At 42.5% G+C, this 26342-nt stretch overlaps 1 protein-coding gene across 2 annotated transcripts in view; it reads left to right on the forward strand.

Moving 5' to 3' along the window:
* wdr36 (WD repeat domain 36) overlaps window positions 1-26342 on the forward strand; it is a 109891-nt gene that overhangs the window by 39795 nt on the left and 43754 nt on the right. For both annotated transcript variants that reach the window (XM_078566196.1, XM_078566199.1), the window contains exons 10-13: window positions 450-515; window positions 9299-9382; window positions 9680-9834; window positions 23571-23685. In XM_078566196.1, coding sequence (XP_078422322.1) covers window positions 450-515; window positions 9299-9382; window positions 9680-9834; window positions 23571-23685 — 420 coding nt within the window. The remainder of the gene's footprint in view (window positions 1-449; window positions 516-9298; window positions 9383-9679; window positions 9835-23570; window positions 23686-26342) is intronic.

Genomic DNA, 26342 nt, shown 5'->3' on the forward strand with positions numbered 1-26342 from the left:
CCTGTATTTGTGCTCCTTCTTCACATTTTTTAAAACTGAATTTTATTATGGGGTGGCATGGTGGTGCAGTGGTTAGCACTGCTGCCTCGCAGCTCCAGGACCCAGGTTTGATCCTGACCTCTGGTGCCTGTCTGGAGTTTGCACTGTGTGGGTTTCCGCCAGGTGCTCTGGTTTCCTCTCGCCATCTGAAGACATGCTGGTTAGGTGGATTGACTACGGTAAAATTGTCCCCCAGCATGTATGTCTGTGTGTGAGTGTGTGCTCTGTAATAGACGAGCACCACATTGGGTGTACGTCTTGGGCGTATGCCGCCTAGCGCCCATTGCCTGTCCAGGATAGGCTCCAACTCCCTGCGATCCTGAATTGGATGAAGCGGTTCTGAAAAAGTGAGCAAGTGAGAATTTTATTATGAAGACTTCATTCATTTGTATTTGTTTTTGTTAATATAGGACGAGATGGAACTTTGCAGTCATTTTCCACTATTCATGAACGTTTTAATAAGAGTTTGGGGCAGGGTAAGTTTAATTGAAAAGTATAATGAATATATTATGGTTACCCTTTTCAGTATAATTAAAATGTATTATATTTTTTGAAATGTGCCATCAATTTTTATGGTAGTAACAAAAATATTTCATTTTTATGACTGGAAGGATATTTCTGAAATTATTTTAAACTTTCGTTTTGAAAATAATGATAGTGAAGAGCTGCAATGAGTTTCTCCCTGCTCGCTCTTCTTCTCCACTCCACGCTTGACTAGATTTTTCAGCTCTGAAGGTGAGAAGGTTGGAGGCTCTGTCCACTAAGAAGAGTGGGAAAAAATATAATGTCCAATCTTTTAAACATCTTATCATCTACCTCAAGGAAGATATAAATGGGACTCAAACAAACAAATTCTGAGGGATGACGAGGGCATTTATTCAGAGTTATTGAAAAAGACGAGGGGTATGCTTTGTGAGGTGCCATTGGGATTTCTCAATTGGAAATATGTACCACAGTTGAGCAATTAAGCACCCAGCAATGCAGAATAAAAATAAAATCGGGCACACTCGTGAGAATTGCTTCAATAAAGATTGTAACCAACATTAATTCAGGAAGAAGGAATTCTGCCTAGCTAATCCCATTGTGTTCAGTAAATGCCATACCAAGTGAATTTTTAAAATCCTAGAGTTTATCCAAAAACACTTCATTCATTTCTGGCCCTTTGTGCATCCCTGGTTTCCTTTGTCCTGCCATTGGTGGTCATGCCTTTAGCTGTGTAGGCCCTAAATACTGGAATTCCTGCCCTAAATCACCCAGCCCTCTCTCCTCCTCTACAACACACCTTAGCTCCAACCACTTTGACCAAGATTTTGATCACCTGTCCTAACTCCTTGTGTGCCTCAGTGCCAAACTTGGTTTAATGATGCTCCAAGCACCTTAGGAAATTTTACTATGCCAAAGGTGCTGTATAAATGTAGTTTGTTCCTTTGGCAACGTTCTGCATAAAAGATTCTACTTAAGCTTAAAAATAAAATAATTTTGCGTCGTCGACTAAAGATTTTTTCAAACAAAACTTTGTGCACACCCCTATAATATAAAACTTGCAACTGAGTAAAAGTTGGCAGCATGCAAGGTAGTGGGACTTATTGGAATGCATTTGAGCGAGGTAAGAGGGGGGGAATTCTGCATGGGAGAGCCCAAGGAACAATGCTCCAATGACAGCTATTTCTAACTTACTGTAACAACAACAAGCATTATATAGTGTCTTTAATATAGCTTGTAATGCAACAAAGGCCAGGAGTGGGAGCAGGCAATTGACTCTGAGGCGGTAGCCAAGTACTTATAATGAGGGAGGGGATCACTAGCTTAAAATAAAATAATTTAGCTCCAGGGTGCTATGATTTTCTTTTAAGTTTTCAAAATAATTATGGATGAAGAAGGTCATTCAACCCATCTTAATTTGTCAATCCAGATGATCCCTTATTGCAGAAACCAATATTTACCCCAGAAGTTTTGCCTTCTACTATTCTGGGTGTCCATTCTTTTATTCATGGGATGTGAAGGTCGCTGGTATCTATTTCCCATCTCTAATTGTCCTTGAGAATGGATGATAGTGAGATGCCTTCTTGAACTGCTGCAGTTCATGTGGTGTAGGTACACCCACAGTACTGTCAAGGGAGGGTGTTCCAGGATTTTGACCCAGCAACAGTGAAGGAACGGTGATCTAGTTCCAAGTTGGGGGGTCAGAATTTTACGTGCACCTGATTGGGCATAAAATAGTGCAAGACGACGTCAGGTGAGCGTCCCAATATTATCCCACACGCGCAATCTTCAGGTCAGCGGGCACGCGCGAGTGTTGGAGCCATGCCCGCCGTCAATTAAAAGGCCACTTAAAACCATTAAAATCCCAATTGAACCTGATTTTACGTTGCCCGTGCGATTTCACGCTCATCGCATGGGCAAAACGGGCAGGTCGCATCCAAGGGCAGAATAAAAAAGGTCAGCAGCATTGCCATTGTGGGTAGTGAGGAGTTTAGGGGATAGTTTGCTCCTGGTTGCTTATTTGAACTTGATAGTTTCATCGCTCTTCTGAATTTCATTCTTAGCATTTCTAGGCTTCACTTCAGGACTCATTGGTGTCTCCAAGGACCCTGGAGGATTTTGACAGTGTAGACCATTCCAGGTATCAGACAGCCTTCCCTTACTTTGGCAATGGGGATTCTGGCCTCCGCTGGAGGCACCACCTCTGAGGAGGAAGAGAGGGGCAGAAGGGAGGGGCCTGGTGTCCCAGTGCAGTTTCCAGGGGAGCGACCTGTGGGAGGAGAGGCGCAGGCATAAGGGGTGCAGGGCCAGCAGGTAGTCCATGGTGGAAGGGGCCACAGAAGATTCCACTATCCTGCTGCCAGGGTTTACAGGCAGCGATGCAGCTACCTCAATATGTCCGAAGTGCAATGCTGAAGGAGGCTGTGCCTCCCCAGAGAGACTGTGACCTCCGTTTGTCAGATGATTGGGCCTATGATCACCTCCAACTGTGTGGGTGGAAACCCCATGCCAGTGGCTCTGAAGTCACAGTGGCCCTCAACTTCTATGCTTCCAGCTTTTTCCAGGGACCAGTGGGGGATCTTTGTGGAGTGTCCCAATCAGCTGTCTAGAGTTGCTTCATGCTGGTGACAGAAGCTCTATTCAGGCGGATAATGACATTTATTCATTTCTGTACAGACGAGGCCAGCCAGGCTTAGTGAGCCAAAGGGTTTTCAGTGATTGCTAGGTTCCCCCGCATCCAGGGTGCAATCTACTGCACACGTGTGGCCATCAAAGTGCCAGCGGGTCAGCCGGGTGCCTTCATCAACAAGAAGGAATTCCACTCCATGAACGTCCAGATAGTGTGCAACCACAAGATGCAGATTCTGCAAGTTTGTGCAAGGCACCCTGGCAGCTCCCATGATGCTTATACCCTCAGACACTCCCAGGTGCCGAGGCTGTTCGGTGCTCCAGCCCAACTGGATGGATGGCTGCTGGGTGATGAGGGCTATCCGTTGAAATGGTGGCTTCTGAAAACTCTCTGCCGCACAAGAACAGAGGCAGAGCAGCATTAGAATAGGAGTCTTGCCTCCACAAGAGCGGTGATAGAGAGGACCATAGGTCTTCTGAAGATGCGCTTCCAAAGCTTGGACCGTTCAGGGGAGAGTACTATAATACCCCCCAGAGTGGGTGTCATTGATAGTGGTTGCATGCTGCACTCTCCACAATCTGGCACTGGCAAGGGGGACCTACTGGAGGAAGAGGATCTTGAGGCAGCTTCACAGGCCACAGAGGATGAATCCAGTAGTGAATCAGAAGAGGAGCACACTGAGGAGAACGCTGAGGGCGTGGAGACAGACCTCTGTATCCTTCAGGGAGACAGGGACACCAGGTGCGCCTTGATCCAATGCTCCTTTAGCTAGGCTGCGAAAGGTCTGCTTCGACCCCATCGTGCCGGGGGGGGGGCGCTGTCTCCATCCCAGGTGCCTGAAATGACCCTTTCATTTGAATCCAAAGTCCACTCGGTGCCTGTGCAATAACGTTTAGAGTGACTCACGTCCAGCATTACATACTAGTGTACCCTGCACCAAAAAATAAAAAGGTGAAGCACACTTGGGACATAATGACAAAGACAAAATTTGTCATTTTCACAATCCAAACAAATTAACATCACTTTCTCTGGGGTTCATTAACAGAGCAGTAAACATAAACAAAACATTACAAAACGGAAAATCACCCGTGAACAGTCCCTCATGTGCTCATGGCGCCTTAAACTTACGTTTGCAAGTGCTATGTCTTGGTACCCGCCCTCCCTGGCAGCGGCTTTGGAGTCATCCCGCTGACATTACTGTCCTGTTGGCCTTGATGACCTTTGCGGTTGTCCTCTGGCCAGCAGAGCCTGTGCTGGCCCCGCCTGGGAGGAAGCGGCCAGTGCCATGGCTGGCATCTCCCCAATCATTGCAGCCTCAAGAGATGCCACAGTCACAGGCTGAGGGGCGAAGGAGCTGCTGCCATCATCCAGAGTGCCCTGAGAGAAGCCCACAGAGACGACAAACAGCTTGTGCGCCAACGTGAGGTCGCTCTGGACCTCCCTGCTCACCATTGATGGGGGGGCATCTAGCTGGGATACTGGGTGCCTCATCCATTGCCCACGCTGGCACTGACTACCTGAGGTCATTGCTGTGTGAGGGCTTGCAGGTCCAAGCGCAATCCCAGAAACCCCTGATTCTGTCCCAGGAGCTGCTTCTCCACTAAAGTTGCCACTCCCTCAATGGAGGAGGCAGTGCGCTCAGCCGTGAGGGTCAATGCAGTGCATATGCTCTGCTTGGGCTCCTCTGCAACAGATACCATGGCACGCATAACCTCATGGAACTCCGCCAGATCCTCCCGCACATCTCTTTGGACATCCAGCATCTGCCGCCTAATGGACAACTCCAGAGGCTCATCATCTGCCTTCGACTCAGCATCGTCCTGGTCTCCAGAAATCCTCCGGCTGCCGGCGCCCTGGGCACTCTGTGCCTCTGCCTGCTCCTCAAGCGAGTGTGAAGTGCCCTCACCATTGTGCTCCAATATTCTAGCCGAAGATCTAACGCCCACTGAGTGCTGGTATCTGCGCTGGTGCGTGGTTCAGAGATCAGGTGTGACGCAGGTGCAGCTGAAGCCCGGCAGTCCTCTGGCACGGGGGTTGGCTCTCTGGGGTCCCGGGAATGAGTGTATGCTGGCAAATCTAAGGGGGAACCATGACCTGTCATTAATTTATGTCATCACATGCCAGGCACCCTTGTGAGACAATGCAGATCTGCATCATGGTGCTATTGTCTTTCATATAATCAATGGGGACTCCAGTTTTGAGGCTCCCATCAATGAAGAGACTACACAAGAATGTTTACACCCTCCGAAACTCTCACTTCTGTGCACTGCACTCTTACCTTCGTCTGACACCCCAGCCTCTCCACGATCGGCTGGCTGAGGTGCGTGGCGCCTCTCCAGCTCCACGGCATCTTGCTTAAACCTCGTAAGGATTAGGGGGTATGGGGGGCCTCTGTCTGTCCGCAACCTCTGTTATTATGGCTCGTCTTCTCCTGAAAGGACAGAGGAGCATTGATTAGTCCACTCTCTACCTGCAGCATCATTGCAGCCTGACCAACCCCACCTGAGGAACACCTTGCAGGGCACATCCGAGTCATGGCCCTCGAGCCGCAAGGCACTCAGTCCAAGCAGCCAGGGCTCACCCCCTTGGCCAGCTCCAATATCATTGACAATTGGCACTCAGACTCTAACACCCCTGAGCTTCACCAGCCTTAACACTTCACTGCACTAATTCAAGCCAACACGGTACTCACCCTTGCCGAGCACAGCAGGCCATTAAAACTTTTGCCTCTCTGTACCCATGTATGCCGCAAGTCGTGGCTGCTGACCTGGGCTGCCACCTACTCCCAAGCTCTTTTTGTCAGGTGCGGTGGTCGCCTCCTTCCATCTTTGGGAACGAGGGTGCCCCTCCTAGCAGCCACCCCCTCCAGGAGGACCGTGAGGCAATTGTCCGAAAACCGAGTGATGGGGCCGAGTGCCCTCCTGCCCGGCGTCTCCAGCCGCAGTAGAGGCCATAGCTTCAGTCTTCAGCACGCTGCAAATATGTTCTTCCCTGGCAGCCTTCAAGGAGCTGCCTGTGCTGTTTTTAAACCACCTGCTGGGTCGCCATTGGACCTGATGGCCGATAGGCCCCTGCCCAGCCCTTCTCAACCATTAGGAAGACACGTTTTATGCTGGGTGGACCTTAATTGGCCAGCCAGCGTGAAATTGCAGTCGGGCCGATCGCGGGCAGTAGCCCGTTTCCCGGCTGGTCGCAGGCCCGCCGATCGCTTGCACCCACCAAGGGTAAAATTCAGGCCAGGGTGGTGTGTGGCTTGGAACAGAAATTACAGGTGGTGATGTTTGCATGCAACTGCCTGCCTTGTTTTTCTAGGTGGTAGAGGCTGTGGATTTGGAAGGCGTTGTTAAAAGATCCTTGCCAAGTTGCTGTACTGCACCCTGCTGATGGTACACAATGTTGCCACTGTGTGCTGGTGGTGGAGGGAGTGTAAGTTGGTGGATGGGGTGCTGATCAAGTGGGCTCCTTTGTCCTGTAGAACGTTATTTAAATGGCAAGAGACTGCAAAATGCTGTGGTACAGAGGGACCTGGGTGTTCTCATAAATGAATTACAAACAGTTAGCATGCAGGCACAGAAAGTAATTAGGAAGGCAAATGGAATGTTGGCCTTTATTGTAGGGGAGATGGAATATAAAAGTAGTGAAGTCTTGTTGCAACTGTATGGGGCATTGGTGAGACCACATCTGGAGCACTGTATACAGTTCTGACCTTATTTAAGGAGGGATATACTTTCATTGGAGGCAGTTTAGAGAGGTTTGTTAGGTTGATTCTTCAAATAAATGGGGTTGCCTTATGAGGAAAGATTGGATCTCATTATTTAAACTGGAAATGAAGTGGAGTTTCTTCTCACAGGGTTGCTAATCTTTACAATTTTCTGAAATTTTCAGAAAATTGAGCACTGAAAAAGAATGCAAATATGTGACAATATTTGTACTTCTTGAGCAGACACATGGGAACACCACCACCTGGAAGTTCCCCTTCAAGCCACTCACCATCCCGACTTGGAAATATATCACCATTCCTTCACTGTCGCCAGGTCAAAATCCTGGAACTCGCTTCCTAACAGCACTTTGGGTGTGCCTACATCACATGGTCTGCAGCAGTTCAGGAAGGTAGCCCACCACCACCTTCTCAAGGGCACTTTAGGGTCGGACAATAAATGTTGGCCTAGCCAGTGACACCCACATCCCATGAATGAATTTTTTAAAAAAATCACTACCCCAGAGAGCAGTGGAGGCTGGTTCATTATTTAAGGCTGAGTTAACAGATTTTTGATTCTATAAGGAAAGGGTTATGGTAGGCTGGCAGGAAAGTGGAGCTAAGGCCACAATCAGATCAGCTATGATCTTATTGAATGGCTAGGGGACAAATGGCTTACTGCAGTTATTTATTTTGTTTTTATGGATGGTGTTAGGCTTCTTAACGGTTGGAACTGCACTCTTCCAGGCAATTGAAGAGTATTCAGTTGTCCTGATTTGTGCCTTCTATATAGTGAACAGGCTTTGGGGAGTCGAGGTGAGTTACTCACTGGAGAGTACCCAGCCTCTGACCTGCTCTTGTATCTACATTATTTATATGGCTGATCCAGTTAAGTTTCTAGGCAATGGTAACACCCCAAGATGTTGAGAATGGGAGATTCAGTGATAGTAATGCTGTTGAATGTCAAGGGGGATGGTTAGATTCTCTCTTGTTGGAGATGGTCATTGACTGGCACTGCTATTGTATGAATGTTACTTGCCACTTATCAGCCCAAGACCGAATGTTGTTCAGGTCTTGCTGCATGTGGGCATGGACTGCTTCAGTACCTGAGGAGTTGCAAATGTTAATGAACACTGTGCAGTCGTCAGCGAGCATCTTCATTTCTGACTTAATGTTGGAAGAAGATCATTGATGAAGCGGCTGAAGATGGTTGGACCTAGGGTGCTACCTTGAGGCCCTGCAGCATTGTACTGGGCTAAAAAACAATAATTTATTTGTTAGAAGAACTTTCTGATGGCTATTGATCTGGTATCTTTTGAAAATTGAGCACTCAAAAAAATGTAAATATGTGGTAATATTTATACTCCTTGAAATATGTAATGGATGAAATTTAATGCTGTTAAATCTAATGATGGATGAATGTGTAAAGTGCTACACAAGGGCCTGCATAAATACCAATAAAATAACAACGAGATGAAGAATTGAAGGCTGTTAATTTTAAAAAAAGATTCTAAATCAGGATGGTGCAACTGAAAATGTGTAGTATGTTTCATATGTAACGAGTGTATCACTACCAACACTCTCATACATTCACCTTGAACAAAGTGGGTTTAGGGTTTTAACAGACTGCCTCAAGGTGTTTAATCACTGGAGAGCAACAATTGGTGAGGCAAATATGATTCATAAGTATATCGCCAAAACAGCAGTAGAATAGAAATTGGAGGAAGTTGTGTTTAAATTGCATTGTGCACAGGTCAGACTACATCTTGAACACTGTCAGTTCTGGTAACTGAGGTTTGAGACTTGGAGGTAGAGAAGAGTCATAAGAGTGTTATTCGTAGTGATAGACCCAAATTTTGTGGAAAGTTGGATCAACTTTGTCCTACAGCCTTGAAAGTAGGCTACGGAGCATTGATGCTATAGAGATATACATGATAATAAATCAACATAGAAAAGTTAAATCCAAAAGTAGTACTTCAAATTAAACTGTGATTAGGACAAGGGCCAGAAATTTAACTTAGCAAAAGGCAAGTTTACGACTAATGTTGGAAATCTACCTCTCAGAATGATCAGTACACAGAATGGACCTGCAACAAGGTCATGGAGACAAAAATCTTATAAATATTTAAACAGCCAGATGAATTACTGATTGTGCATTCAGAAGTGGCTGAATGGCTTTCCTCATCTATATCTATCTTGTGAATATTGACAAAGACCTTGAAGCAGGTCAACTACTTGCCCTTTGACCAGGGGATGGCACAGAAAACCTAAGTAGTTAATGGATGGAAGGAAGAATGGCTTCTTTTAGACACAAAAAATACACATGCCTAGTTAATCTATTAAATGTAACACATTTGTACTCGCTTGCATCCTTTCTTTTCTTTAGAAATGTGCACCAAAGTGTTGTTTTGTTTAGAAAAAAAAATCAGGTGTGTATTTTTTGTTTTAAGGTTCCATTAACAAAAAGAAATCCAAAAAGAAAGGGTTGAAGTATGATACAATGAAACTACCTCCTATTACTACATTTGCTTCAGGTAATGGTATATCTACACCAATTCTGATTTTCTCCTTTAGAATGAACTGAATGGCCTTCATGTTGGAACATTATCCAGTTTAAACACAGAAAATTTTACTCAACTATTAGACTTTCCAAGGTTAGTTAGTTGGCAGCCATTTACAATATAATGTATGCCCTTAACTTAAATATTTGAATGTGGCATATTGTAATGTTTCTTGAATCTTAAATTTCTATTCTAAATTATCTCAATGTATTTCTAGCTTTGAATGTTTCTAATGCTGCTGATGAATTTGCTTGTGATTTGTTATGGTAGAAACAGCACGCCAGAGTTATTGGGATGGAATTGTTGCCTGCCATCAAGGGTATCTAATCAGCACTACATGGAACTACCAGAAAACCTCAATGGGAGCACACAAGCTTGAACCTAAGAGATTTTTTAAAGACCGTACCCTGGATGTATATTCCACGGTATGTACATTTTCACTGTTTGCTTGAACAACGTCTTAAGCTTAAAAAGCCACAGCATCACTGTTTCTATGTGTATGTCTGTCACTGTAGAAATTATAGATTAAAAATAGTCAAAATTTACCGAATAGTAAGGACTAAAACTGGCACGACATTTGTCTTCGGTATAATAGGCTTAAGCAAACCAGCCTTGAACTGCAGAGAATTGGAAATGTCGAGGCAAAATGACTTTTGGTTGCATTTTCTGTGTCTCATATGCGCGCGCACATTTAATTTTTACTGGAATGTTGTCAGCAGTTGGACATCTCATCTATTGACCAGCGCCAACAGCTAGCTGACTGACCAGGGACATGAGAGTCATGATGTTCCCTTTCAGAAGTGGAAAGAGCAGGAAATTGGGACTAATTCGATAGCTATTTTAAAGACCCAACACATGACTAATGGACTGAATGGCCTTTTGTGTTGTATGATTCTATGAAAGACTCATGGGCGGCATAAGAGTTTGCAAGCATTAACTAACATTTCAGGCAATCTTTTTGCTAGTATCAGAAATCTCTGTGCTAAAAGTTAGCATGCAAAAATCAAGATCCGCATTCCAGTTCAGACCAAGTATCTGCATCTAAAATGTTCCTTTCAGTGTTGGCACACCTATGCATATTTCTATTTTTGGATCGGATTTGCAAGATTTTTAATCTATTATTTGTTTATATTGTAATTCAGCTTTATAAAAACATTTGAAATCGCTGATGGCTTGAATGTTTTCATGAGTGTAAAATATATATTTTTTAAATGTATAAGAGTTTTTAATGTTAAGAGCCAGCCCTGGCTCCAGTAGCGCACACAACTCCTGAGTCAGAAAGTTGTGGGTTCAAGCCATGCTTCAGGACTTGATCACATAATCTCAGCTGACACTTCAGTTCAGAGGCAGTGCAATACTGTCGGGAATGCCTTTTCAATGAAATGTTAAACCAAAGTACTGTATGGCCTTTCAGGTGGATGTAAAATATTCTATGACAGTATTTGAAGAGCTAGCCAACATTCATCTCTCAGTCAACGCCACTTAAAATATTTTAATTGGCCATTTTTTCTCATTGCTTTTTGGAAGATTGCATGCTGCATTTCCCTATATTGCACTGATTCTGCATCAAAAGCAATTTGCCTTTGAAGTACTTTGGCCTGTTCTAAGGCTATGAAAAGTGCTATATAAATCCAAGCTCTTGCTGTTTTACTCCTCTTAAACAAATTTGCAGATTATATGTTACTTATGGATTTAAAATTTCATAATATGAAATAAATATTAAGATTGCTGAGAAAAGAGATGTGTCGAAGCTTTTCGTTTTGCACTCATTGGTATTCTTGCGAAGTGTCCTGATATAAGGGGGAAAAACACTATACTGTATGAAAAGAGAGTGCTGAGTGGTTGGTAAGTGGACTCTGGTAGAGGCATTGCCATGGAGAATGAACCAATTGATAGTGACTGACAGTTAACTGACAAGCATTGTTTGAAATTTAAACCAGGCAGCTTGACCCTGAGGAATGAGTCAGCAAATGGTGTCACTTATAGACGCAATGTGTGTGCATGTTCTTTGTCTGCAAAAAATAGGGCCCTGTGTATTAATAAATGTAGCTTCCAGTACACGCAAATGTGCCACACTGCGAGCCATTCTGTCAATCTTAAATTGGTTGTCAGCGTAATTCTTAGCACACTGAGGATTATTTAGCAAATATTGTCTAACCGCGGAATCACATCTAATGTTGGGCACTGTTTCAAGTTTTGCAAGCAAGGGCTGGCTGGGTACGGTCTGTACCTTGCCTGTTGCAAACAGCAGTTGGGACATGCTGTTTGAAATGATTCACCAGTCTTTGGGACGTATAGCATCACTCTGGCACTGTAATTCACATACTACATTAATCATTTATGTGATAGGCAGAACATCTTTTTGGCTTGACGGCATCATCCTATTAGTGGCGAATACCACTCATGTTGCTGCTGCAGTATATATCCCCTTTTTGGTATTCTAGTGCAGTGTCCTGATGAGTGCAAGACAAAAAGCTTTGATGTGTGTCTCTTTTTCAGCAATACTCAAGTTCTGTACTACCAAACATTTAAATATTAAGATGTTACTGTAACAGTGTAGTTACTGTATTCCTTTGAAATTTGATAATGAATAGCTCTGGCAGCGTACGTAACTATCTGACAATTCTCCCTCCAATTTCTCTTGTGTACACTAAACATTGTACACACATTATGTATACATTGCCCACTGTGCTCTGTACAAATTAAAATTTATAAATAACTCTCCCTAATCCAGCAGGAGTATAGAAGCATCGCTGAAGTGGAGAAGTTCGGATTTTAAAAAATATTTTACAGTTTAAAATAGGCACTTCAGTGATATCACCTCGTATCCTATACTCTTAATGGAGGAAGCAAAACAAAACATAAGGAGATGCACTGAAATAGAAGCAAAGAGTCATAGAATCAAGATAACAGTACAGAAGTAGGCTATTCTGCTCATTGAGTCCATGCTGACTCTCAAGCAATCGAGTCAGACCCAATCCATGTCTCCTCTGCCTGTAACCCTGCAAGTTTATTTCCTTTAAGTGCCCATCCAATTTCTTTTTGAAATCATTAATTGCGCCCCCCCCCTTCCCCCATCTTTGTAGGCAGAGAGTTCCGAATCTTTACCACTCGCTGCATAAAAAAAGTTCTTCCTTACCTGTACTCTGCACCTCTTGCCCAAAACATTATACCTGTGTCCCCTAGTCCTTGTGCCATCAGCGCCAGTGGAAACAACTTTTTTTGGTCTATATTATCTAAACCTTATCTGTTATAATCATGTACATCTCTGTCAGATCTCTTTCAATCTCCTTTTTTCCAAGAAGTACAACCCAAGTTTTTTTAACCTAACCTTGTAGCTAAAATCTCTTATCCCTGAAACTATTCTGGTAAATCATCTGCACCCTTTTAAGGATGCTCACAGCCTTCCTAAAGTGTGGTAACCAGAACTGAACATAGTTGTAGACTTACCAGAGCTTTATAAAGATTCAGCATGGCTTCCCTGCTTTTATACTCAATATCTGTTTATGAAGCCCAAGATCCCATATGCTTTGCTGCCTGCTCTCAATATGTCCTGCCACCTTCAAAGATCTATGCCCCAGGTTCCTCTTTCCCTGCACATTCATCAGAACTTTGCCATTAAGTATATATTGCCTCTCCCTATCCCTTTTGCCAAAATTTTTTGCCTCACTTCTCTGTATTAAATTCCACCTGTCACTTGTTTGCCCATTCTGCTCGCCTATCTGTGTCCTTTTGCAGTTGATTTGTTTAATCCTCACTATTTGCCACGCTTCCAAGTTTGCTATCATTGGCAAATTTTGAAATTTTACTCTGTTTTCCAATATCCAAGTCAGTTATATGCATCAGAAAAAGCAGTGATCCTAGCATAAGAACATAAGTAGGAGCAGGAGTAGACTATACAGAGTGTCAAGCCTGCTCCGCCATTCAATACAATGGTGCTGATATTCATCTTCAACTCCACTTTCCCTCCTGCCTCCCATAATCACTTGATTCCCTGAGACACACAAAAATCTGTCTTTCTCAGCCCTTAAATATATTCAACGATAGAACATCCACAACCCTCCGTAGAGAATTCTAAAGTTTCACAGCTCTTTGGTCAAAGAAATTTCTCCTTATCTCAATCCTAAATGATCAGCCTTTACCCTAAAACTGTGCTTCTATGTTCTACATTTCCCAGCCATGGGGAGCAACCTCTGTCGAATCTGTCAAGTTCCTTCAGAATCTTGTATGTTTCAATGAATAACCTCCCATTCTTCTTAACTCCAGGGGATTTGGGTCCAATTTATTCAGCGTTGTCTCATTGGACAATCCTCTCATGTCAGGGAACTATCTAGTGAACCTTTGCTGTACCCCCTCCAATGCATGTATATCCTTTCCTGTACAGTGTACTTCAGTCCCCTTGAAATAAAGGTCAACATGCCATTTACCTTGCTAATTGCTTGCTGTACCAGCATGCTACCTTTTGGCGTTCCTTCTACAAGTGTACCCAAGTCCCTCTGAACATCAACATTTAGAACTTTCATGCCTTTTAGAAAACATTCTGCGTTTCTATTCTTACTACCAAAGTGAATAGCCTCATACTTCCCCACATTATACTCCATCTGCCACCTTGTTGCCCACTCACTTAACCTGTCTATATCTTTGCCTCGTTGTGTCCCCCTCCTGGCTTTGTATCGTCAGTGCATTTAGGTACATTACTCTCTAACTCTTCACCTAAGACATTAATATAGATTGTAAATAGTTGAAGCCTCAGCACTGATCTTCACTGGTTACAGCCACCAACTTGAAAATGCCCTGTTTATCCTGGCTGTGCTTTGTCACTTAACCAATCCTCTATCCATGCTAATATATCACCCCAACTCCATGAGCCCTTATCTTATGTATTAACCTCAACAAATGCCTTTTGGAAATTCAAGCATACTGGATCTACTGGTTCTCCTTTATCTACCCTACTATTTACATCCCCAAAAAACACTTATAAATTTGTCAAACACAATTTCCCTTTTGCAAAACCACATTGACTTTGTCTGATCATGCTATGATTTTCTAAGTGCATTGTTAAGACACTGGGGATTATCATTGACCAGCAACTGAACTGGACTAGCCATATAAATACTGTGGCTTCAAGAACAGGCCAGAGGCTAGGAATCCTGTGGCAAGTAACTCACCTCCTGACTCCCCAAAGCCTGTCCACCATCTACAAGGCACAAATCAGGACTGTGATGGAATACTCGCCACATGCCTGGATGAGTGCAGTTCCAACAACCGCCCAGGACAAAGCACCCCATTTGATTGGTACACCTTATACAAACATTCACTCGTTCCACCATTGGCGGACAGTGGTAGCAGTGTGTACCATCTACAAGATGCACTGTAGAAACTCACCAAGGCTCCTTAGGCAGCGTCTTCCAAACCCATGATCGTTACCATCCAGAAGGACAAGGACAGCAGATAGATTGGAACACCACCGCCTGGAAGTTCCCCTCCAAGCCATTCACCTTCCTGACTTGGAAATATATCGCTGTTCCTTCACTGTTGCTGAGTCAAAATCCTGGAACTCGCACCCTAACAGTACTGTAAATGTATCAACACCACATGGACTGCAGCGGTTCAAGAAGGCAGCTCACCACCGCTTTCTCAAGGGCAAGAGGATAACAAGGGAAAGAGTAGGGCCCTTTAGGGACCAAGGGGGTAATCTATGAGTGGAGCCAGAGGACATCGGTAGAGTGTTGAACGAATACTTCACATCCGTCTTCACCCAAAAGAATGAGGATGAAGGTATGGAACTCGGGGAGAGACAATGCGAGGTTCTTGAGCAAATTGATATAGGGAGTGACACGGTATTGGAGGTGTTGGCAGGCTTAAAATTGGACAAATCTCCAGGTCCGGATGATTTGTGTCCCAGACTGCTGAGGGAAGCAAGGGAGGAGATCACAGGGGCTCTGACCCAAATTTTTAATTCCTCTCTGGCCACGGGAGAGGTGCCAGAGGACTGGAGAACAGCTAATGTGGTTCCGCTGTTTAAGAAGGGTTGTATAGATAAGCCAGGGAACTACAGACTAGTGAGTCTCACGTCAGTGGTAGGGAAACTATTGGAGAAAATTCTGAAGGAGAAGATCTATCTCCACTTGGAGAGGCAAGGTTTGATCAGGGATAGTCAGCATGGCTTTGTCAGAGGGGAGGTCATGCCTAACAAATTTGATTGAATTTTTTGAGGAGGTGAACAGCTCTGTAGATGAGGGTAGTGCAGTCGATGTAGTTTATATGGATTTCCGCAAAGCCTTTGACAAGGCCCCACATGGGAGAAAGCAAATGCACATGGGATACAGGGTAATTTGATAAAGTGGATCCAAAATTGGCTTAGTTGTAGGAGACAGAGGGTGATGACAGAAGGCTGCTTTAGTGACTGGAAGCCAGTGTCCAGTGGCGTACCACAGGGACCTGTGCTGGGTCATCGATTATTCGTCATTTATATAAACAACATAGATTACTATGTGGGGTTAGGATTAGTAAGTTTGCGGATGACACAAAGTTTGGCCGGGTGGTTAACAGTGAAGTTGAGTGTCTTGGGCTACAGGAATCACAGAATCACAGTGCAGAAGAGGACCTTCGGTCCATCGAGTCTCGACCGACAGGAAGATATAGACGGGATGGTCAAATGGGCAGATAAGTGTCAGATGGAATTTAACCCTGAAAGGTGAGGTGATACACTTTGGAAGGAGTAATTTGGCAAAGAAGTATTCAATGAACGGCATGACACTAGGAAGTTCTGAGGAACAAAGGGACCTTGGCGTGTGTGTCCATAGATCTCTGAAGGCGGAGGAAATGTTAGTGGGGTGGTGAAAAAGGCATATGGGAAACTTGCCTTTATCAATCGAGGCATAGATTGCAAAAGTAGGGGAATCATGTTGGAATTGCATAGAACCTTGGTGAGGCCACAGCTGGAGTACTGTGTGCAGTTCTGGTCACCACATTATAGGAAGGATGTGATTGCACTGGAGGGGGTGCAGAGGAGATTCACCAGGATGTTGCCTGGGATGAAACATTTAAGTTATGAAGAGAGGTTGGATAGACTTTGGTTGTTTTCGTTGGAGCAGAGAAGACTGAGGGGCGACCTGATCGAGGTGGTACAAGATTATGAGGGGCATGGACAGGGTGGATAGGGAGCAGCTGTTCCCCTTAGTTGAAGTGTCAGTCATGAGGGGACATAAGTTTAAGGTGAGGGGCAGGAGGTTTAGGGGGAATGTGAGGAAAAACGTTTTTACCCAGAAGGTGGTGACGGTCTGGAATGAGCTGCCTGGGAGGGTGGTGGAGGCAGGTTGACTCACATCCTTTAAAAAGTATCTGGATGAGCACTTGGCCCATAACATTCAAGGCTATGGGCCAAGTGCTGGTAAATGGGATTAGGTAGGTAGGTCAGGTGTTTCTCACGTGTCAGTGCAGACTCGATGGGCCGAAGGGCCTCTTCTGCACAGTGAGATTCTGTGAATTAGGGATGGGCAGTAAATGCTGGCACACACTAAATGAATTTTTAAAAATTCCAGCATTTTCCCGATGACTGATGTCAGGCTGACTAGCCCATAGTTCCTGTTTCCTCTCTTCCTTCCTTCCTTAAGGAACTAATGTATGCATTTCAACAGTTATATATTCCTTTCTGGCGCAAAAACACAACAGGAAAAGTGGCTCAACTATGGCTAACAAAAGAAATTAAGGATTGTATTAGATCCAAAGAGGAGCCACATAAAGTTGCTAGAAAAAGTAACAAGCCTGAAGATTGGGAGCAGTTTAGAATTCAGCAAAGGAGGATCAAGAGATTGACAGAGGGGAAAATTAGAGTATGAGTGTAAACTTGCAAGGAACATAAAAGAGGACTGTAAAAGGTTCTATAAGTACGCAAGAAGAAAAAGATTAGTGAAGACAAATGTAGGTCCCTTACAGTCTGAAATAGGAGAATTTATAATAGAGAAAAGGATATGGCAGAGCAATTACACAACTACTTTAGTTCTGTCTTCATGGAGGAAGACACCAATGACTTCCCAGAAATATTGGGGAACCAAAGGTCTAGTGAGAGGGAAGAATTGAAAGAAATTAGTATTCCTAAAAAAAACAATGCTGGAGAAATTAATGGGACTGAAAGCTGATAAATCCCGAGGGCGTGATAATCTACATCCCAGGGTACTAAAGGAGGTGGTCATGGAAATCGTTGATGCGTTGGTTATCATCTTCCAAAATTCTGTAGTTTGTGGAACAGTCCTGGCAGATTGGAGTTTGGCAAATGTAACCCCACTATTTTTTTAAAAAGGAGGGAGGGGAAAAAACAGGAAATTACAGACCAGCTAGCCCAACATCAGTAGTAGGGAAAATGCTAGAGTCTATTATAAAGGTTGTGATAATAGGACACTTAGAAAATACCAATGGTATTAGACAAAGTCAACCTGGATTTATGAAAAGTAAATCATTTTTACAAACCTACTGAATTTTTTGAGGACTTAACTAGCAGAATAGATAAGGGAGAAAAAGTCGATGTGGTGTATTTGGATTTTCTGAAAGCTTTTGGTAAAGTCCCACGTACGAGGTTAGTGTGTAAAATTAAAGCACATGGGATTGGGGGTAATATATTGGCATGGATTGAGAATTGGTTAGCAAACAGGAAACAGGGTAGGAATAAATGGGTCTTTTTCGGAATGGCAGGCTGTGACTAGTGGGGTACCGCAAGGATCAGTGTTTGGTCTCCAACTGTTCACAGTATAAATGATTTGGATGAGGGAACCAAATGTAATATTTCCAAGTTTGCTGACGACATAAAACTAGGTGGGAATGTGAGTGGTGGTGAGGATGTTTAGAGGCATCAAGGCGATTTAGACAAGTTGAGTGAGTGGGAAAATACATGGCAGTTGCAGTATAACGTGGATGAGTGTGAAGTTATCCACTTTGGTAGGAGAAACAGAATGTCAGAGTATTATTTAAATGGAGATAGATTGGGAAATGTTGATGTACAAAGGGACCTGGGTGTCCTTGTACACTAATCACTGAAAGCAAGCATGCAGGTGCAGCAAGCAGTTAAGAAGGCAAATGGTATGTTGGCCTTCATTGCAAGAGGACTTGAGTACAGGAGCAAGGATATCTTATGGCAGCTATACAGGGCCTTGGTGAGACCACGCCTGGAGTATTGTGTGCAGTTTTGGTCTCCTTACTTAAGAAAGGATATACTTTCCATGGAGGGAGTGCAGCGAATGTTCACCTGACTGATTCCTGATTGTTGTATGAGGAGAGATTGGGTCGACTAGGCCTGTATTCACTGGACTTCAGAAGAATGAGGGGGGATCTCATTGAAATGTATAAAATTCTGACACAACTGGACAGATTGGATGCAGGGATGATGTTTCCTCTGGCTGGGTGCTCTAGAACAAGGGGTCATAATCTCAGGATACTGGGTAGGCTATTTAGGACTGAGACGAGGAGAAACTTCTTCACTCAGAGGGTGGTGAACCTGTGGAATTATCTACCACAGAGGGCTGTGGAGGCCAAGTCACTGAATATATTTAAGAAGGATATAGATTTCTAGACTCTAAAGGATTCAAGAGGTATGGGGAGAGAGCAGTCGCATGGCGTTGAGATAGAGGATCAGCCATGATCATATTGAATGGCAGAACAGGCTCAAATGGCTGAATGATCTATTCCTGCTATTTTCTTTCTGTTTTTCATGAATAGTGACATTACACTCGCTTACTTCCGATCTGCTGGGACCATAATAGAATCGAGGGAATTTTGGAAAATCTTAACTAGCGCATCCACCATCTCTGCAGCTATCTCTTTTAGAACACCAGAATGTAAGCCATCAGGCCCTGGGGATTTGCCTGGTTTAAGTCCCTTGAGTTTCTCCAATAATTTTTGCCTGCTAATATTAATTACCTGAATTTCCTCACTCTTATTAGCCCCTTGCTTACCCTCTATTTCTGGTATGTAATTTGTGTCTCCTATGTGATGACAGATTCAAAATATTTATTCATTATATCTGTCATTTCCTTATTCCCCATGATAAATTCTCTTGTCCCTCTCTCTAAGGACCAACGTTTACTTTAGCTACTTCCATCCTTTTGATATGCATGTGAAAGCTCCTGCAGTCTGTTTTATATTCCTGGCTAGTTTATATTTTTCCCCCTTTATCGGCTTTTTGGCGGCCCATTGCTGGTTTCTAAAATAATCTCAATCATCAGATTTAACTATTATTCATGACAACGTTATAAGCCTCTTTTAATCTAATACTATCCTTAACTTCCCGAGTGAGCACGGATGGGTTTTTCTTGCTGATTTTCTATCTTTCATGGAATGTACTTTTATTGAACATTTTGAATTATTTCTTTAAATGTTTCATGTTGTTATTTAATGCCAATTTAATCTTTTATCCAATCAACCTTGGCCATTTTTCTCCTCGTTGCTATGTACTTGGTTTAAGATTCTTGTTCGGGATTGGGGTATGTCACTTTTAAACTTAGTATGGAATTCAGTTGTATTATAACTGTTATTTCTCACCGAATCTTTTACTATGAGGTTACTAATTAACCCTGCCTTCTTGAACAACACTAGATCTAAAATTGCTACATCCCTAGTTGGTTCCAGAATGTATTGCTCCAAGAAACAAACGAAAACATTCTACAAACTCATCTTCCAGACCACCTTTGCCAGTTTGACTTGTTCAGTCTACGTGAGAATTAAAGTCTCCCAAAATTCTTAAATTGCCATTGTTCCAAGCGCCAATAACTTCTTGTTTAGTGCTTTATCCAACTATATAATTACAGTTAGGAGGCCTATAAACTACTCCCAGCAGCATTTTCAGACCCTTGATTTTCCTAATCTCCAGCTGTATTGAGTCTGCTTCCTTCTGAGCCCAAATCCTTTGTCACTGATGTTCTTATGTCATCGTTTGAAATCAGGGCTACATTCTGGCTGTCGCCTTGAAACGTTTTGTACCTGGAATATTTATTTCCTAACCTTGGTCACCTGGTAACTGTGTCTTTGTAATGGCAATTAGACCTAAACCATTCATCCGTATTTGTGCTGCTAGTTCACCTATCATTTTATGGATATTTTGCGTATTAAGATAAAAAGCGTTTAATTTTATTTTTTCTTACTATTTCTTCCGTGTCCTTATTCCCTGATGCACTATTATTGTTAAACTCTCTGTCCCTTCCTGTCCCATTCTGCTTGTCTTTGCCCACATCCCTACACCGTTCCACTATCTCGACTTTTCTCTTTAGATTTCTAAATCTTCCTTCACTGGAGCCCTTCCCATTCCTGTTAGTTTAAAGCCCTATCCACAGACCTAGTTATATGATCCGTCAAGGTACTGATGGTTTAAGTGGAGCCCATCCCAATCAAACAGCTCCCTCATTCCTGAGTACTGGTACCAGTGTTCCATGAATCAAAACCCTTTCTTCCCACAACATTCCTTTGAGCCACACGTTTGATTCTCAAATCACTTGTCCCTATATCAATTGGCATGTGGCTCAGGTAGCAACCCAGAGATTAATACCTTTGAGGTTCTGTACTTTAATTTGGACCCTAACTCCTCAAACACTCAGAAGATCATTTTAGTTATGTCTATGTCTTCAGTTCCAACATGGACCACTTCCATCTCTTCCCACTCCAAGTTCGTTTCCAGCCATGAGAAGATGTCCTTAATCTTGGCACCAGGCAGGCAACACAACTTTCAGAGCTCCGAGTCATGGTTGCAGAGAACAGTGTGTATCCGCCTGAACCTGACTATACTGGATCTTATCACTACCACATTCCTTTTTGCTCCCTCCGCTTGAATGATATCCTGAACCATGGTGCTATGAACAGTTTGCTCATCCACCCTGCAGTCCTTGTTCTCATCCACACAGGTAGTTAGTGCTCTGTACCTGTTAGTCAAAGGCTGAGGCTCCTCCATTACTACATGCTGGATCTGCCAGACTCTCAATCGCACCCTCCTGTCCCTGACCAATGATCAACTGTAAAGTTCTACTTAACCTAAGGGGTGTGACTGTCTCCTGGAACAAAGTATCCGGGTAACTCTCCTCCTCCCTGTTTGCAACTCAGACACAAACTCAGCAACCCTGAGCTAAAGTAGCTCAAGCTCTAGCCACTTACCACAGATATGGTCATCCAGGACTGCAATGTATTCCGTATCTTCCAATATGTTGCGGTCACAGCACACCACCAATCCAGCCATGTCTGTCTAACCGTATTTATTTAATTTGTCAATTAGTTACTAATTTTAGTTAGCTAACATAATAGCAAGTTGCACTCTCTGAGCTTTGCAGTAAAAGAAGAACACTCAACAGCTTCTAGAATGTTTCTGTAATGGCAATTAGATCCAAACCATTTATCCTTTTGTACTGCTAGTTCATTTATCATATCATGATGTTTCATGCATTAAGATAAAGAGCCTTTAAATTTTATTCTTTCTTACTACAATTCCCTCTGTCCTTATTCCCTGAAGTCATCATTGTCTAAGTGCCATGCTGAGTGACATAGGCGACCATGTCTTCCAAATTTTTTGACCATAGCAACAGTGGACGATCATCTTGTTGGAGTTCTGATTAAGCCAGTCTTTAACGTTGTCTAGTTGCCTCCTTTGCTGCAAGAATAACATGTCCAAAGAACTCCTTTTGTTGTCTTTTGATATTATTTAAGAGTTCTCTTGTTCTTCAATCTCATTCAGTACTTCTTTGTTAGTTCTTTCTTCCACCCAGCAAATCCTTAGGATCCTTAAGCAACATGTTTCGAAGCTGTTGATTTTCTTTCCTTCGTACCAAAATGTACTATCTCACATTCATCTGTGTTGAACTTCATTTACCAATTATGTGCCCATTCTGCAAGTAATGTCCTCCTGAAATTTGTTGTAATGCTCCTCAGCACTGACTACCCCCTACTCATCTGCAAATTTAGAAATTGTGTTTTTAATTCTAGAGTTCAAATCGTTAATGTAAATGATGAACAGCAGGGTCCCAGTACTGATCCTTGTGGAACACCACTTTCCACCTTATGCTGCTTTGACTGCTTACTCTGTGCTTTGTTTTGAAGCCAGCTAACAATTCATTCTGCCACTTGGCCCTGACTCTAAAGTCTCTGACCTTATTCATCAGTCTATCATGGGGAACATTATTGAAGGCCTTTTGAAAATCCAGATAAATTACATATATTGCATTACCATTGTCTGCTCTCTCTTACTTCAAAAAATTCAATAAGTTTGGTCAAACAAGATTTTCCCTTTTGAAATCCATGCTGACTATTCAGTATTGTATTTCTCATTTCTAGATGTTCTTCTGTTTTCTCCTTTAGTGTGGATTCCATTATTTTTTCTACCACTCTGTTAAGCTATGTGGTCTACAATTCCCTGGACGTGTTCCATCCCCGCTCTTAAATACAGAAATTGCATCAGCTATCCACCAGTCCACTGTCACTACAGCTTTTCCTAACATTTTTTGTTTGAAAGGGGCTAAGAGAAATAGCATTGGAAGAATGAAACCATGAAGTAAAGCGACTTGGAGTAATGTTTTGAAAAAAATTAAAGATTTAGTAATGCACAAGAAAGATCAAATATAAAAAATAATTAAATTGAAAGGAGAACTGAAATGGATGAACATAAAGCTAAAATCAAAGAACAAGAGAACTCTTAAATAATATCAAAAGACAACAAAAGGAGTTCTTTGGACATGTTATTCGTGCAGCAAAGGAGGCAACTAGACAACGTTAAAGACCGGCTTAATCAGAACTCCAACTAGATGATCATCCACTCTTGCTATGATCAAAAAATTTGGAAGACATGGTCGCCTATGTCACTCAGCATGGCACTTAGACAATGATGACTTCAGGGAATAAGGACAGAGGGAATTGTAGTAAGAAAGAATAAAATTTAAAGGCTCTTTATCTTAATGCATGAAACATCATGATATGATAAATGAACTAGCAGTACAAAAGGATAAATGGTTTGGATCTAATTGCCATTACAGAAACATGCTTAACCTTTAGACCTAGGAAGGTAATGATGAAAGTCTTTATATCCTGTGTTAATTTTTAAGATTTGCTTATTTGCTTATGCAGTCTATGCTGCTGTTGAGTTGATGCATTAAAAAAATTGTCAAGCACTTACGAAAGAACTTTGTTGCACTCTTAGGCTGTGGATATAACATCTTGTGGAAATTTTGTTATTGTTGGCCTTTCATCAGGCCATGTGGACGTATATAATCTGCAATCGGGCATCCACAGAGGGCAGTATGGTAAAGAAAAGAGTAAGTACAAGGTTATGATAATGTCCAGAATCATTTGCTTGCTTTTAATAGTCTTTTGTGCAGATAATTGGATGCAGAGCAATAAAATATAGAACTTGAGGAGGATTATCATGTAAGTGTTGCACAATGCACCTTTGTTTTCTAAGTGTGGGAACATAAGTGTTGAAGATCACCAAAATTGTGGCCTGCTCACTTACGTGACAGCATAATGCAAATACTTGCAAGCGACTAATGATTTTTGACACAAGCTGTTTTAGGGATTGAATCATATTAAAAAAAAACTTCCTTAGAAAGCACTACCCATATTAAAAGGCTTATTTCTCTGTTTAATTGTATCTTTGTATCTATTTGTGATTATGGCATAATTTTTAAATGATTGTAGCCTATTTATGATAGCATAATATAAAAATAATGAGAAGGATACAGTTCAAATTGTGTAGTCATGGTATGATTTTATAATTCAGTTGTGAGATTTATTTATGGTCTGTAAATCTGAGACATTTTTAACATTTAAATAAAAAGTGAACTAAACAATGGTCTCCTTTCCATTTAAAGCAAAGATTTGTTTCTAAAAATTCATTGTTTCCTTGTGACACATACAACACATTAGTTTTACTTAAGAGGGGACAGTTTTTTCCTCCCAATTTTCTCCCTCTTTCCCTGAAGGCTCTGATCCTGTTCCACAGGGATGGAAGCCCTCCTAAATCTTGTTCAAATCGTAGCTTGGTTGATCTTAAACGATGAGGGTCAACAGGCAGTTTGACTGCAGAGGACGACACAGTCAATCATGATTCTGTTCTCGTCCATTCTTCTCCCAAAGAGTGATCATTGGTGACTAATTTAAAACGAGAAAAAATTTAAAGCTAGTCTTAGCATCCCAATTGCTGCCTTATTAGAGATCGGCTAAACAGCACAGGCTCAGAATCAACCCCAGGGCCATTAATTTATATGACTTGTTACCATGCCACATTTACATCTTCACGATCGTGTAGCTACTATTGAGTGCTTGAGGGTCACCTTGCTTAGTCCAGAATTATTGAGTCTTTGCCTGCTCTTTACAGCTTGGCTAAGATCTGAAAATTCTTGTGTGGAGAATGTCAGATTTAAAACCAAATTATTTGTCATGCAGTTAGCAAATAACACTTTTTCAGAATTTATTTCAGTGTGTGCCCATTTCATCAATGGCTCATTAGTTTTGCATAATTTGGTTATAACTGTCCTTAGCACTCAGTTGCATAGTGTGCACTGCAGAACTGAAAATTTTTATTTGAACTTTTATTTTGATGCATTTATCTTCATTTCTTTTTCAATATTTGCTTCCAAAGGCCAAGTATTTTTGACAGAAGTCAAATCTGGGTTCACACATCAGTGCTCATGGAATGAGACTCCAAGAAACAATTTTTGCAAAAGTCACAACTTGAAAATACTCTATAGAAATTATAACTACGGATTCTAAATGCTGGCGTTTAGGAGAAAAAAATGGGAAGATATGGGAGATTAAATAATGGGTTAGTTATGGACATTCATTTGGAAGGTCAAAAGCCACACACTGTTTCTGGGAGGATTTCCTCAGCCACCAGAAGTAGGTGATTCAGGAGAATGCGTGTCAGGATTTTCCCTGCGATGGACAAGAGTGAAATCCCTTGATAGTTTCCACAGCATGATTTATCTCCCTTCTTGAAGGTACTTACGATTGTCGCATTCCTGAAGTCATTGGGGGGGTGGGGGGAGTTCTTTTTCCTCCCAAATCCATAGGCTGAATGCTTGGAGCCTTGATGTGAGCAAAAGCCCACCAGCCTTGAAGGCCTCAGCTGGAATACCATCAGGGCAAAAACAGAATTACCTGGAAAAACTCAGCAGGTCTGGCAGCATCGGTGGAGAAGAAAACAGTTGACGTTTTGAGTCCTCATGACCCTTTGGCAGAACTGAAGTATAGTTAGGAGAGAGATGAAATATATTATTTATATCATATATATATATTTTATGTCATATTTCACCTCTCTCCTAACTATACTTCAGTTCTGCCGAAGGGTCATGAGGACTCGAAACATCAACTGTTTTCTTCTCCACCGATGCTGCCAGACCTGCTGAGTTTTTCCAGGTAATTCTGTTTTTGTTTTGGATTTCCAGCATCCGCAGTAGCTTTTAGCTTTTTGTTTTTATACCATCAGGGCTGCAGGCTTTGGTGTTTTTCATCCGTTTGATTGCTTGTGCAGCTGTCAGTGGTTCACCCATTGATTCTACCACAGGGTACTGGGGGATAGCCTAGAGAGTATCAGCTGCCACTGTAGATTCACAGGTGGGGAGTTGAAAATGTTCATTCCAACTTTGACAAATTGCGTTGTCATCCTTAAGGGAGGCACCATCCTGTGAGCGAACAGGATTTTGTCCATTTGACCTAGGCCTTGATAGCTTCAAAAAACTTTGCATGTCATGACAGTGAGCATATTGTTGGATCTTTTGGGCTTTCTCTTCCCACCATTTATCCTTTATCTTCTGATTTGTCTTTGGCTGCCAACGTTAACTGCTGGAATGCTACTTTCTTGACTTGCGACCTTGGGTTGCTCTGCCAAGCAATGAAGGCAACTCGATTTTGTTCCAGGAGGTCACGTGTTTCAGTATTGTTTTCATCAAACCAGCCTTTGTTGCCAGACAAA

This window comes from Cetorhinus maximus, chromosome 2 (assembly GCF_964194155.1).
Source record: "Cetorhinus maximus chromosome 2, sCetMax3.hap1.1, whole genome shotgun sequence".
Lineage (NCBI taxonomy): Eukaryota > Metazoa > Chordata > Chondrichthyes > Lamniformes > Cetorhinidae > Cetorhinus > Cetorhinus maximus.